This window comes from Trachypithecus francoisi, unplaced genomic scaffold (assembly GCF_009764315.1).
Source record: "Trachypithecus francoisi isolate TF-2019V2 unplaced genomic scaffold, Tfra_2.0 Lachesis_group8, whole genome shotgun sequence".
NCBI classification, from domain to species: domain Eukaryota; kingdom Metazoa; phylum Chordata; class Mammalia; order Primates; family Cercopithecidae; genus Trachypithecus; species Trachypithecus francoisi.
In genome coordinates this window covers 54,697,693-54,709,793 of record NW_022681473.1, presented here as the reverse complement: position 1 = coordinate 54,709,793, position 12,101 = coordinate 54,697,693, and the positions used below count along the sequence as shown (strand labels likewise).

The 12,101-nt window shown below is 45.4% G+C and overlaps 1 protein-coding gene across 14 annotated transcripts in view; it reads right to left on the bottom strand.

Moving 5' to 3' along the window:
* Positions 1-3,334: 3,334 nt before the first annotated feature.
* The window catches only part of IRAG1 (inositol 1,4,5-triphosphate receptor associated 1), a 124,285-nt gene continuing 115,518 nt past the window's right edge, over positions 3,335-12,101 (bottom strand). For 8 of the 14 annotated variants that reach the window (XM_033206530.1, XM_033206533.1, XM_033206534.1 and 5 more), the window contains 3 exons: positions 10,194-10,313; positions 8,797-8,931; positions 4,709-4,952 (listed from right to left, as the gene is read on the bottom strand). In XM_033206530.1, the coding sequence (XP_033062421.1) occupies positions 4,709-4,952; positions 8,797-8,931; positions 10,194-10,313 (499 nt within the window). Of the gene's footprint in view, positions 4,953-8,796; positions 8,932-10,193; positions 10,314-12,101 lie in introns of all 14 variants that reach the window. The other 6 variants (XM_033206541.1, XM_033206542.1, XM_033206529.1 and 3 more) reach the window with 4 other exon arrangements.

Here is a 12,101-nt window from a genome sequence, read left to right as displayed (position 1 = left end):
TTCCATGTGCCAATAATCATACCCCAAATCCTTTCCCAGTCATAATTCCCAGAAGTATTTCTTGTTTCTCAGCACCATACCCCTCAAATTTAGTGGTGAATACACTAAGTTCATTTGTACTCACAAAGGGCCACATCCTTAATCTAGCCTTTGCCATAAGGCTGAGTTGATCTGTTCGACTGAGAAATTTTATTGGCTCCCACTCAAAGCTCTTTTTAGTCTGTCTGGGATTTAGAAGTGGTCAGATTTTCTCACCCTTCAATCTTTCACATTTCTGAATACTCTATATTCTTTTTCATTTCTGCTCCCACATAGCCAATTATTTCTCCTGTAATACCTTGCTAAAGGCAGCCGAGTTTCCATACTCCAACACTGATTCTTTCCACCATTTATAAAGCAATAGGCTAACCATGAGATGCTTTCCAAGTAATCACAGGTAAGACTTTACCATCTTACCATCTTTCTAGCAGTTTTCTTGTTTCTTTCCATGTAGCTAGTAAGCTAGAACCTCATATTTTGGAATTTTGCTATTAAAGTACCCAATTTCTGGTTCAAATGTATGCATTAGTAGGGTAGGCTAACTATTATAAACATCCTGGAATCTCTGTGGCTTAATACATGAAAATCTTATCTCTTATTCATGTCACAGTTCAAAATTGGGGGTGCTCATTCAAAGACCCAGCTTCCATCTAGTGGTTCTGCCATGTTCTTGGGTCTCAGTGTTCTCATCTGAATCCTCTGGCTTTGGTAGGCAAAGAAGGGAGTAAAAAAAGGTGTGAAGTATTGGGCAGGAGAGTTTATTTTTAGGGAACTAGATTTGGAAAGTCCACATTCCCCTGCAGCTAACTGTAAGAAAGACCAAAAAACAGTTCAGCTGTGGAAATCAGGTTGGTTAAAAACTCAGCAGACTCAATCACAGCAAAATGTGTTAATTAAAAAAATCATAGACCAGGAAGATACAGGAGACTAGGATCAGGAATGGGGAAGGGAAGAGGAGTAGGAACTGATCCAGTCCCTGTGAGGTAGCCCATAGTACAATGAGCAAGGGTTGGGGACCTCTGACTTGGTTCTGGGATGCAGTAATATATCCAAAGGCATCTAATTCTTGGTTGGGGTAAGACTGTAACTCAGCTCCATAAAATGAGGAGGCATTTGGCTGCTGCCAGAGGTTTGGAAATGTGCTTTTATTTTCAAACTCAGGTATGTGACACTCTACAGTTCAATGCTAGCACACCTGTGTGAGGCCTAACAACATGAGGAACTGACAGCCAGTGATACACAAATCCAGCACTCCCTCTCCATTTACTCTGTCAGGCTGTATATGGGGAGCAACACATATGGCTTTGTGGCAGCCAGAAAGTGAAGGTCTTTTTAGGAGGTGACATCAACAATGACACAAACACATCACTCTGCAACTGAAGGCAGGAAACCAGACTCCTAGGGCTAAGCAGAGATGTCAGACTTCAGAGGCATTTGGGGGACTTTTCTTTCAGATCCATATCCTCATTGAAAATCCAGGGCCTGTTTCTCTCCAGTTCACTAGTGCTTGGGCAGCAGCTCCCACTGCTTCAGGCTGGTCTTTGCTTTCCAGAAAAGATGGACCCACGAGCACTTTTTCAGTCATGCCGTTGTACATATGGCTACTCTTATGCTCCCTTTTGGAGATGTCCTTTTCGTTGACCTCCCTTCTTACAAATGGAATAGGGTGGGAGAGGGCCTGTGCCTGGAAGTACTCTTGCAGGCCTTTCTGTGGGGCAGCTGGAGGTGCAGGAGCCCTCCACATCTGCCTTCTTGGCCTTTACTCATCCAGAAACAAAGGTGGGAAAATTGTGACCAAGTGAACAATGGGGCCAGTAGATCCTGGCCCTTCTTTAAGAGAGGCAGAGATTGAACATTCCCCACCCAGAGTCTTGCTTCCATGGCCACTCTCTGAAACTCCATTTGCATCCTGTCTTTGGCTCTGAGGGCCTCATGTAGCTAAAGCTCCTTCAGTTGTATCCAGATCCCCTGGAAGAGGCCGGGAAAATCATCCACTTGTGCCCCCAAAGTCCCTCTGCCCTGCTCTGTAACTCTTTACCTTAATGGCACATCCTTGATCAACCCTGGCTTGGGCCTCAGTCATTTTCTAGCTACTGTAAAGAATGCCCCCTTTGGGGGAGGCCGAGACGGGTGGATCACGAGGTCAGGAGATCGAGACCATCCTGGCTAACACGGTGAAACCCCGTCTCTACTAAAAAAATACAAAAAAGCTAGCCGGGCGAGGTGGCGGGCGCCTGTAGTCCCAGCTACTTGGGAGGCTGAGGCAGGAGAATGGCGTAAACCCGGGAGGCGGAGCTTGCAGTGAGCTGAGATCTGGCCACTGCACTCCAGTCCGGGCCACAGAGCGAGACTCCGCCTCAAAAAAAAAAAAAAAAAAAAAGAATGCCCCCTTTGGTAAACATCCTGCTTTAAAGTGGGGCATGCTTGGGGTGGGGGTCTCTCTGAAGGAGTGACTGCATTGAGCCCAGTCCTTGAGCTTGGAAATGATGTTGCTAGTCTGGTCTCATTCCTGCTCTCTCACAGAGTAGACTGAGAAACAGAATAAGCTGAGGTTAAGAAAGATGTTGCTTTTTGCATTGTGATGGTGGTGATGGTGCTGGTACTGGGAAGCATGCAGCATGTCAGCTGTCCCCAGGCTGCTCTCCATCACCTTGAATGTTTGTTTGTTCTTTTGAACAACATTTACCGACCAACATTTGAACAACGCTCCCAAGCGTCAGCCACCATGCTAGGCACTCACCTGAGAGATGAGTGAGACATGGTTCTTTTCTTTGAGGAAAAATGCTAGGGGAAACATAAATAAATAGGCTGTGATATACTATAGGTAAAGGTCAATAATAATAATGTTTAAAAAGTGCCAGAAAACACGGAGGAGGGTGTGTCCTATTACATTGTGGCTGGTAAGGAGTATGGAAGGAAGGTCCTCAAAGTTGGTATGGAGGGGATAATTTTTGCACTTGGTCGAGAAGAGTAACCTGAAGAAAAGAGAAGAACAGCTAGAGAAAAACTAGTGAGTGGAGGTCCAGTGCTATGAGAGAAACTGTTTAGTTTGGGAGCCAGAGATGGAGTAGCTGATGGGCCACTTTGGGGAGTGAGACTGGAATGTGAGGCTTCCAGCTAGGAGACCAACAGAAGAGTCAAGGAGAGCACAGCTCTGGAGCCAGCCTACCCTGGGGTTGAGCTCCAGTCCCATGATTTACTAGTTCGGTGTCCTTGTCAAGTTACTTGTTCTTTTTGTGCTTCAGTTTCCTTATTTGAAAATGGGAAGGGTAGTATCCACTTCATATTTTTTTTCTTTTTCTTTAGGACTTAAATGAATTCATGCCTATATAATACTGAGAACAGTGCTTGGTTCATAGTAAGTCATATATGAGTTTTAGCAATGAAAGCAAACAATATCAATAACAAAACAAAAACGCAAAACAATGACAATAAAACCCACATGGAAATCAACACCCCTACAAAACTGATGAAGGCAGTGACTGTAAAAGTGGGGAGAGAAGTCGGAGAGGGGATGTGCTCCTTCCATTTTGTGCTAAACAACGGGATGCTCTGAAACATCGCCAGTTATACTTGGGTTGGAAATCCTGTTTGAACTGAAGCACTGAGGTGCAAGTTTACCCTTGCATGTAGTCACACACAGAGTAAGAGACTGAAGCAGAAAGCACATCTTCTCTCCTCATTCACCTGTGAAGTGGGTTAACTGTTTTCAAAGAGAGAATAGGGAATAGATTGTGCTGTACAGCAGCTCAGAGTCAGCGTTTGAAATGGAGACTAGTGAGTCTGCCATTGAAGCCATGAGTTTTCAGTGTTTTTAAAACATCTTCAATTCATGTGGACAGCTCATTGAACAGGTGCCTGGTAACTGCCCCACACTAGTGAAAATCTGTGGGTTGGCTTGGCATGCATCTTATTTATCCAGAGGTACACACCCAGAGCACACTTTTGAAGGGTTTTTGGCTCTGTGCACATGCATGTTGTATGTGTGTACACAACAGTGTGTGTGGACAGATGCATATATATAATAATTCATATCTTCCCATTTCAAGCACTGAGCTAAATTCAGCCTATATGCTTTTTTTTCTGAGAGCCTTTCCTACTTCTGTAAAAAGAAACTCTCATTCCAAAGGAGAGAATGGGAGGCTGAAGTTATTGAAAATGAGATGGGAAATGGGAAGACAGTCACTTTGCAACTCCAAATTCCAGGTCTGATCCTTAGGGTATTAATCATTAAGCAAATTCTTCCTGATAACCAATTACAGAGAGGAAAAAAGAGAGTAAGTTTTTTACTGCCTGCTACCTCCTTCCCCCCTATGCCCCGCTCCCTACCCTCAACCACCAGTGAAGGTGTTTTAGTTCTCCCCAGCCACCTGAGCTAGGGGCAGGAGACCTTCCCTTCCAATAGAGCTCCTTGGTGAAGGTGACTTCTTTATCCACTGGATGCTTTCCCAGGGCAGTTTTGTTGATCCTCAAAGAATATCAAGTCACTGTGTATGAATAGCTCCCACAGAAGTGCCAAATGTTAAAAGAACCCTTCCTCATGACCTGATGGGATGGGATGGGATGGGATGGGCGGCAGTGTATCCACACCTGGGCCTGACGTTATACTTGGAGAAAGGGTGGTAGTCTGAGTGTCTCAAAGCAGGGCACTGGCTAGGTGTAAGGTTTCCTACTGCTCTGTAGGCTGCTCGTGCTGGAGTCCTGAGCTCCACCAGGAGTCCCTCTGGGCTGCCGAGCAAGTGGATCTTCCGAGGGGCCCATCAGCCTGCTCTGCACAAGAGTTATAGGAATTGTAGAGCCCCAGTATAACAGTCAAGACCAGCATCACTGCAGCCATCATCCAGATCACTTGCCAGTGCTGACACAGTTTGGGATACATGACTTGTAAGAAATGGACCAATTCTTCAAATTTGCTGTCAATGAAAAAAACAGGCAGAGGCTTTAGTATACGGGACACACATATGATACGCAGACCCATAGTTCTCTCTGCGGATAGCTTCTATGCTGTCTTGAGCAATAGTTCTCAAACTCAGCTGTGCCTAGATTAGGATGGCAGTACTTGTTCAAAATACCCCAAGCATACTGAATGAGGATATCCAAAGTTATGGTCTAGGGATCACTGGCTACATTTTCCCGGGTGATTTTGATTCCACCAGTCCACAGCCTTGATGTTGAGAGCTACTTGTCTAGATCATTCTACCTACTTGTTTGATCATCCATGCATACATGCCCTCATCTATTCATGGGGCGATTCCTGATATCTGCATTCTCCCAAGCCTGGGAGTACAGGTTTGGCTGGCCATGCATCTTTTTAGCACCTAGTTGCATTAATGGTCAGTTCCAAGCTCTAATCTGTCCCTTGCCTCAGATGCACAATTCATTGTTCTCAGTTCCACATCTAACTGTGTCCAGAGTGGAAGGACTGTGCTAAACTCTAAGAAGCTTGATATCTAGTAATAAATGACAAGGGACTAGATCAACCTCAAGAGTTCCCTTCAAAACATTCAAGAGCAGGCAGAAGAATAGAAGCCTCTTGCAATGTCTGGGTGGTTTGTTCATTATGTTATCTCGACCTCATTAATATTTATTCTCTAATTTCTCCCTCTTCCTCCTTTTCTTCCTTCACTCTCTCCACACTTCTTTCTCCTTCCCTTTCATCTGTCTCTTCCTCTCCATTTTTGCCCCTTTCCCCTCTTGATTCCTTCCCAGCTGTCTTTCATTTTGTCCTCTCTCTCTCTCTGTGGTGTGGTGAAAAGACAACAGGCAGATGGCCTGCTTTGACAAGTCCATTCTAGAGCTCTCTGAAGAAGCCCTGAGCCCCTTCATCAAGCTAGGATTTCCTGCTGTTTTTAACCTCTAATTCAATTTAAAAAAATAATATGAAAAATGAGAATACTGAGGATTCCTAAACCAAGGAGGTGGGGAAAGTGACGGAAGTGCTTTCTGAAGATCCTGAGGCTCACACGCACACTGCAATGACCAAGCCATTGGCTGAGAAGCAGAGAGCTCAAATTTAGAGCTAGCAGAAAATGCACAACTTGCAATGGATTGAAAGACCCAATAAATGCCATCCTTAGAAAGGGACCAGATGCTCAGAGTGCCTGCCTTGGATGCTAAGGCCACAGGGAACATTGACAGGTTTCTCTTCCATGCGGGAACCCCATCAGATCATTTCAGTCACAATTAAGGGAAGCACGAAAGTGAGCACATTTGCTGATTTGAAAATCATTAACTATTTTCACAACTGTTGGGAAGGGAGGGTTTAGTAGTGGAAGCTTTTTTTCTCTCAGCCATGTGTAGATTCTCTAGATTCTATTTAGACAGAGTTGGATGCTAAAATGGAGACTTTGGGGCTGTATTTCCATCCTCCAAAACAAGCTGCCGGAGTGGCCTCTCCCTACTCTCACCCCACTCTTAACTGTGGCTCCAAAGGAAGAGACTAAGATCTGGCTGTGTGACCTTAGCTGATCACCCCATGCCTGGCCTATAAAAGAGGTTAGAAATAGATTAGAAATAGAATTTCTTTAGAAGTCAATTTTTGGCTGTTATAAGTAAACTTCTGTTTCCTGAGAGTTACTGGAAAAGTAAAGGAACCAAAATGTCCTCTTAACCCCACAGAGCTGGTTTGAACAGCTGTTGGGAGAAAAGACAAAAGTTTTATTTTGTCCCCTTATGAGTTTCACTTGTTCAATGTCAGAAGGCTGTGCTCTCTGTTTTAACATGGTTAAGATATTGGGGTTCACCCAAAGTTTATTTAAACTGATCCTCAGGAGAGCAATATTTGTAATATAAATTGTTATATATAACAGATATGTGACTCAGACAAAAAGACTTTAATGTGTGATGTTGAATCTCTTAAGTGATCAGCAGCTGGGCTGAACCCAGTGTTTTAAAAATGCACTAAGTAGGACATGGAACTTTTAGTAACCTCAAACCTTGCTTGTGAGTGAGGTACCAACATTTCAGTGGAGAAATCATGTTTGAGAGCAGGTGCATGATAAATGTTACAGGCACCATTGCCACACACTGATGACCAGGAGCTGGACAGAAAGGAACCAACCTAAGCCTTACTTCCCCGGGGGTTTCATGAAATGGGAGTGAGCCAACAATTGCCTGAGATTGAACTAGCTAGATAAGACATTGATCCCCTTGCTTTGCAAACCAGACTGTTTATATTCCATGTACTTTCTCTCTCTCTCTCTGTTTATTTCTCTTTTGTTGTTTCTCAGTGTTTGGAAGTGTTAGAGGTTCCGGTTTGTTTCTGCTATATTCACGGGTGCCAGAGGAAGGGCTTTTTGTCCAGGGCTTTGGTTGACCGCATTAAAGGGGAGGAGGGCAATGTGGTGGCCTGAGAAATATGAGCAGAGAACCCTCAGGAGGGAGGTGAAGCCTAAGGAGAAGAGGATCTGGTTGCTTGGAGTAGGGATTGCACTTTAATTGTTAAACTTGGAGGTTCTTTCACGGGGGAGGCAGTGTGTGATTTGTTTTCAGTGGAGAAGCATTTCTCCAGTTCTCCTAGTGGCTCTTCCCTTGAATAATGGGGTTGACCTGCATGGGTGGAGACCTCTCACTTTAGCTGAATCCTGCACCAACTGGGCTCTGTTGGTAGCTCCTGTGTGCCTATCCCTTTTGCTTCTAATCTTCACTTCATTACCTATTTGTTGCATGCATGTGGTTTCCAGAGTTTTCCAGCAATGAGGCACAGATACATACCTGGATTAGATAATATTTCAGCAGCTGATTAAATATTTTGTCTGGAGCTGCCCTGGACCCCAAGATAGCCCAGGGGTCTAAAAGCAAAGATTTTGGTGAAGTTTTTCCAAGGTGGCTATTACTACATTTTAAAAAATCAAAATTCAAGACTTGTGGTTTAAATACACTAATAGAGACAACACAGCTGAATAAATGAAATTGGGCTGTCCTGAAAATCCAGAATGTTGGCATGGTTATTATATCTATGGGGTAGAGTGTACCTCTTCTATGGGTGCTAGTCTATCCTATCCCTAAGCATGTACTTCTGCGGGATAATTCAGGCCAGGTGGGGTGAGACCTCATTCCCATAATACTTTATTGCATGGAGTGCCCTGGAACTAAATGAGGTCATTTCTATGATTCTGCATCCTAAAGGCCAGGCAGGAACCACAAGTGGGACAAGATACAGGTCTATATTCTCTTTATCTACATGTTATATCCTCCCCCAACTTAGGGGAACGTACCTTTGAAATAGAAAGTATTTTAAAAGAAAACCCCAAGTGTTTCCAAACTAAAGTGAAAACACCATCTGGGTGACCAAGCTTGATTGGTCAGCATGGTAGGCACCTGCTGGAGACTCACCTTTGCCACTGAGCTGAGTTTGCCCTCTATTCCATGTGTCCTCCCTGTCCCTGTTCTTGTAAGAAACACACTCCAGGCCTTCAAGTCAACTCTCTTGGTCTTGGGCCTTTTCATGGGGTGGCTACCCATAATTTCATCTGGGAAATGGGCTAACCATGGCTGGGCTGGGATGAATTCCACTTAGGGCCCTTCTCCCTTCCCATGACTACCCCTGACCTCTCAAGCTCTTGCAAACTTCTCATTGCTAGCTATCTTGGCTCTTTGGGATTTCCTCTACTTCCTTCCCAACATGCATGCCCTCTTGGTTTCTTTGGCGACTCACTGGGGCCCGAGATTCACTGCTGCCCTGGACTGGCAATTTCAAATTAGACGAATTGTAACCCATTTCAGCAATGGCAAGGACTCCAAACACAGGCTTCCCACCTGCTTCTTGGGCCCTTTTCCTCTTCCTCAGTTTCTTCTACCTCTTCAGCTTCCTCAGGACTCTCACTCTTCTGTTCTTCCTCCTCCTCCTTCAGGTCTTGAAGTTCTTTGGTCTTCTTTAGACCTTCTTGGAATCTGGGGGGCAAAAAGGAACAGTTGAGTCTGGAAAGGCCAGGTACAGTGCATCCTCTCCTGAGTTCCTAGGGGAGGGGACTTGAGCAGCACCTCCAATAATTATGCGCTTCCTGTGGTTCCACAAAACAGGAAAAAGCTGGGAAGTTCCACAGAATCCCAAGGCAGCTCATGCCAGTACCATTTCCCCTCACTCCTCAGTCATCCTTCCTGTTTACGTGAAAGTGTGATAAAACTGACCGGGGGAAAAAAAATGTGGCACAGGGTCTCCTGACTGGGTTCTTAACCCACAAAACATTCTGTAGGGCTGAGATTGTATTTGTTCTCCACGTGACCATGGAGCTTCAGCCTCTCATCTGTAAAACAGGGAGGGTGTTGGAATGTTTTTTGGAAGTGCCAGGTGCATGGCTTAACCTAGAGAGGTACTCAGTAAATGTTTACAAAACCAATGAAGGAGTTTATGCCTATGCATTCCAAGGATAGAGGACAGTGGTGGGTGAAAAAGGCAGGCTTTCCAAGAGAAACCCTTGTGGTTTTTCTCCCCCAGGATCAATATTACCCCAAACATACTCTGTTCACTTGTCCTACGCTGAGTGTCTAACCCTAGCAGTTTGGCTGGGCAAACCTACCACTGAAGTCCATGGGTTCTGTGTCAGTGGGAAGCTACGTCTTCCTCATGAGCTATGGAGACGGGAGACGCTTAGGGCACCATACATGGTTGGAGGTGATTCTCTACCTTGAGACTTGGGCCCTGCTCAGGACTTGGTCTCTCCAGTGCTGACAACTGGCCATGGGTGCTATTGAAGCTCAAATGGAGGAGGAAGCAGTTGGAAGTTGAAGAGACTCCATTTATAGGAGGAAGGAGTAACCAAAGCAGTTCTAGGAAGCAGAGCTGCAGCTGCTCCAGGACACTGCTGGCTGCAACATGACTGCTCTGAGCACGTGTCAGGAAGCCTCAGGCACCACCAAGAGGAACCCACCCAGGGCCCCTGATTTCCAGACTATTCTGAGCGGTGGCATTCTGGTGGCTCTCTGCCTAAAAAGAGGGCAGTCTCGTTATTGTCTAACCACACCCTCTGACCCTGCTTCCTCCTGTCCTTCCTGTGGAACAGTTTTGCTCTTTCCAATGTAGTTCCTTCCTGTGGCAAGGAGGTCCTGTGGCCACTGGTTACTTCCCTAAAGCCTCTAAGAAATGGGAAGGACCTGTGGGAAGGCATCCTCTGAGACCTGCCAGGTGCCCTCGGGGTGGCTGAGGTCTGACTCACCCCTTGCTGTAGGCTTCTTCCTCCATCCTGGCCTTGGTCTCCTGACTAAGCTCCTCTAGGCAGCTCAGGGTCAGTGCAGGAGCACAGGCTTCACAATCTGGGTCCCCGTTTGTCTTTCCACTAGTGAGAAGAGGGAAGTACAGGGCATCATTTCAGAAAAAGGTGGAGGCCTAAAAACAAAACCATGTTTTTGGCCCGATTCCTGATGAGGAGTGAGGAAACTCAGGCTTTTTCGGTAGCTTTCAGATTTTTTCTCAATCCTTCTACTCTGAGACAAGATTTTATAAAGGTCCTAGTCCATGAATAGTCCTCAGCCCATTAAATACCTCACCAGCTCTCCTTCTCCTCATGCTCCCAAACTGGCGTTTATTCTTATTCCAGGAGGTGCTGTAATGGGTGCTCTACAGCACTGAGATGAGGAAAATGGGGGCAGACCAGCAGGTTAAAGTCATTCCATTCCTGTTGTCTTTCACCAAAAGACCCTCACTCATTTTTTCAAATATCCACTGAGCATGACTAAGCCACAGGCACATTGTAATGTGCTGGGGGCACATTAGAAAATAAAGAAATGGTTTTTACCAACATGGAACTTAGCAGAAGGAAAAACCCTAAAAAAGGAAAGAAAAAATATGTGATTAACTACAAATTATGACTTTTATGAAAGAAATTCTGTACAATGACAGAAAATAACAAGGAGAGAATGTGTTTAGAGTGAATAGTTAGAAAAGGCCTCTTTGAGGTGCTGAAGTTGAAGTACAGGCCTGAAGGATGAGAAGTCAGATGTATTAATAGCAGACAAGAGGGCTGGGAGCGGTGGCTCATGCCTGTAATCCCAGCACTTTGGGAGGCCGAGGCAGGTGGATCACCTGAGGTCAAGAGTTCGAGACCAGCCTGGCCAACGTAGTGAAACCCCATCTCTACAAAAAATTCAAAAATTAGCCAGGTGTGGTGACACACACCTTTAATCCCAGCTACTCGGGAGGCTGAGGCAGGAGAATCACTTGAACCTAGGAGGCAGAGGCTGCAGTGAGCCGAGATCGCACCATTGCACTCCAGCCTGGATGCCAAAGCAAAACTCAGTAAAAAAGCAGAGGAGAGATCATTCCAGGAAGATAATGCAGGTTATTTAAGGACTCTGAGACACAAAAGGTGCTGAGTTGTTTGAGAACTTAAAAAGAGGCAGAGTGGCAGGAGTTAACTTTTGGACAAGAGATATTTGCAATGCCTGTGAGGTATCCAAAGGGAGATGTCAAGTATACAGTTGAATTCATCAAAGTGAGTCAGGGAAGAGTTTTAGGCTGGAGGTATTCATTTGGTATCATCAGAACATAAATGTTACTTAAAGCCATGGGGATGGACAAGATTGCTTAGGGAGATAATTGAGGAAAGACCAGAAGAGGACCCAGGACCAAGCCATGAGGCTTTGCCACACTTGGCTCAGGTGGAAAAGAAGGCATCTTCAGAGGAGGCTGAGCACTAGCAGCCTGAGAGGTAGGAGGAAACCCAGGAGCGGGTGGAGTCTTGGGAGCCAGGAGATAAGAGCACATCAAGGCGGGAAGAGTTAACAGTGCCACACACTTCTGCGTTTGAAGCACACAGACAAGGTGACTATTAGATTTGATAATACAGAGGTCAAGAGGAGCCTCTATATAATGGTGGGAGCCAAGCGCAGGATGGAATGTAAAGTAAAGAAGGGGAGGTGGGAAAGGGGAAGTCACAGACACAGCAATTCGAGTAGGAAGGAGTGTAGAGGTGTGTGTTGGAAGGAGTGTGCAGCTGAAGTAGGTCAAGGGAGGATGCACATTTGAAGGTAGGAAGAAATGATCCAGTAGAGAGGATGAGAGAAAGGGATGCCCAAAGGAACTCAGTCTTCGCAAAACGAAATAGTGACAGACTTTGGAAAAGTAG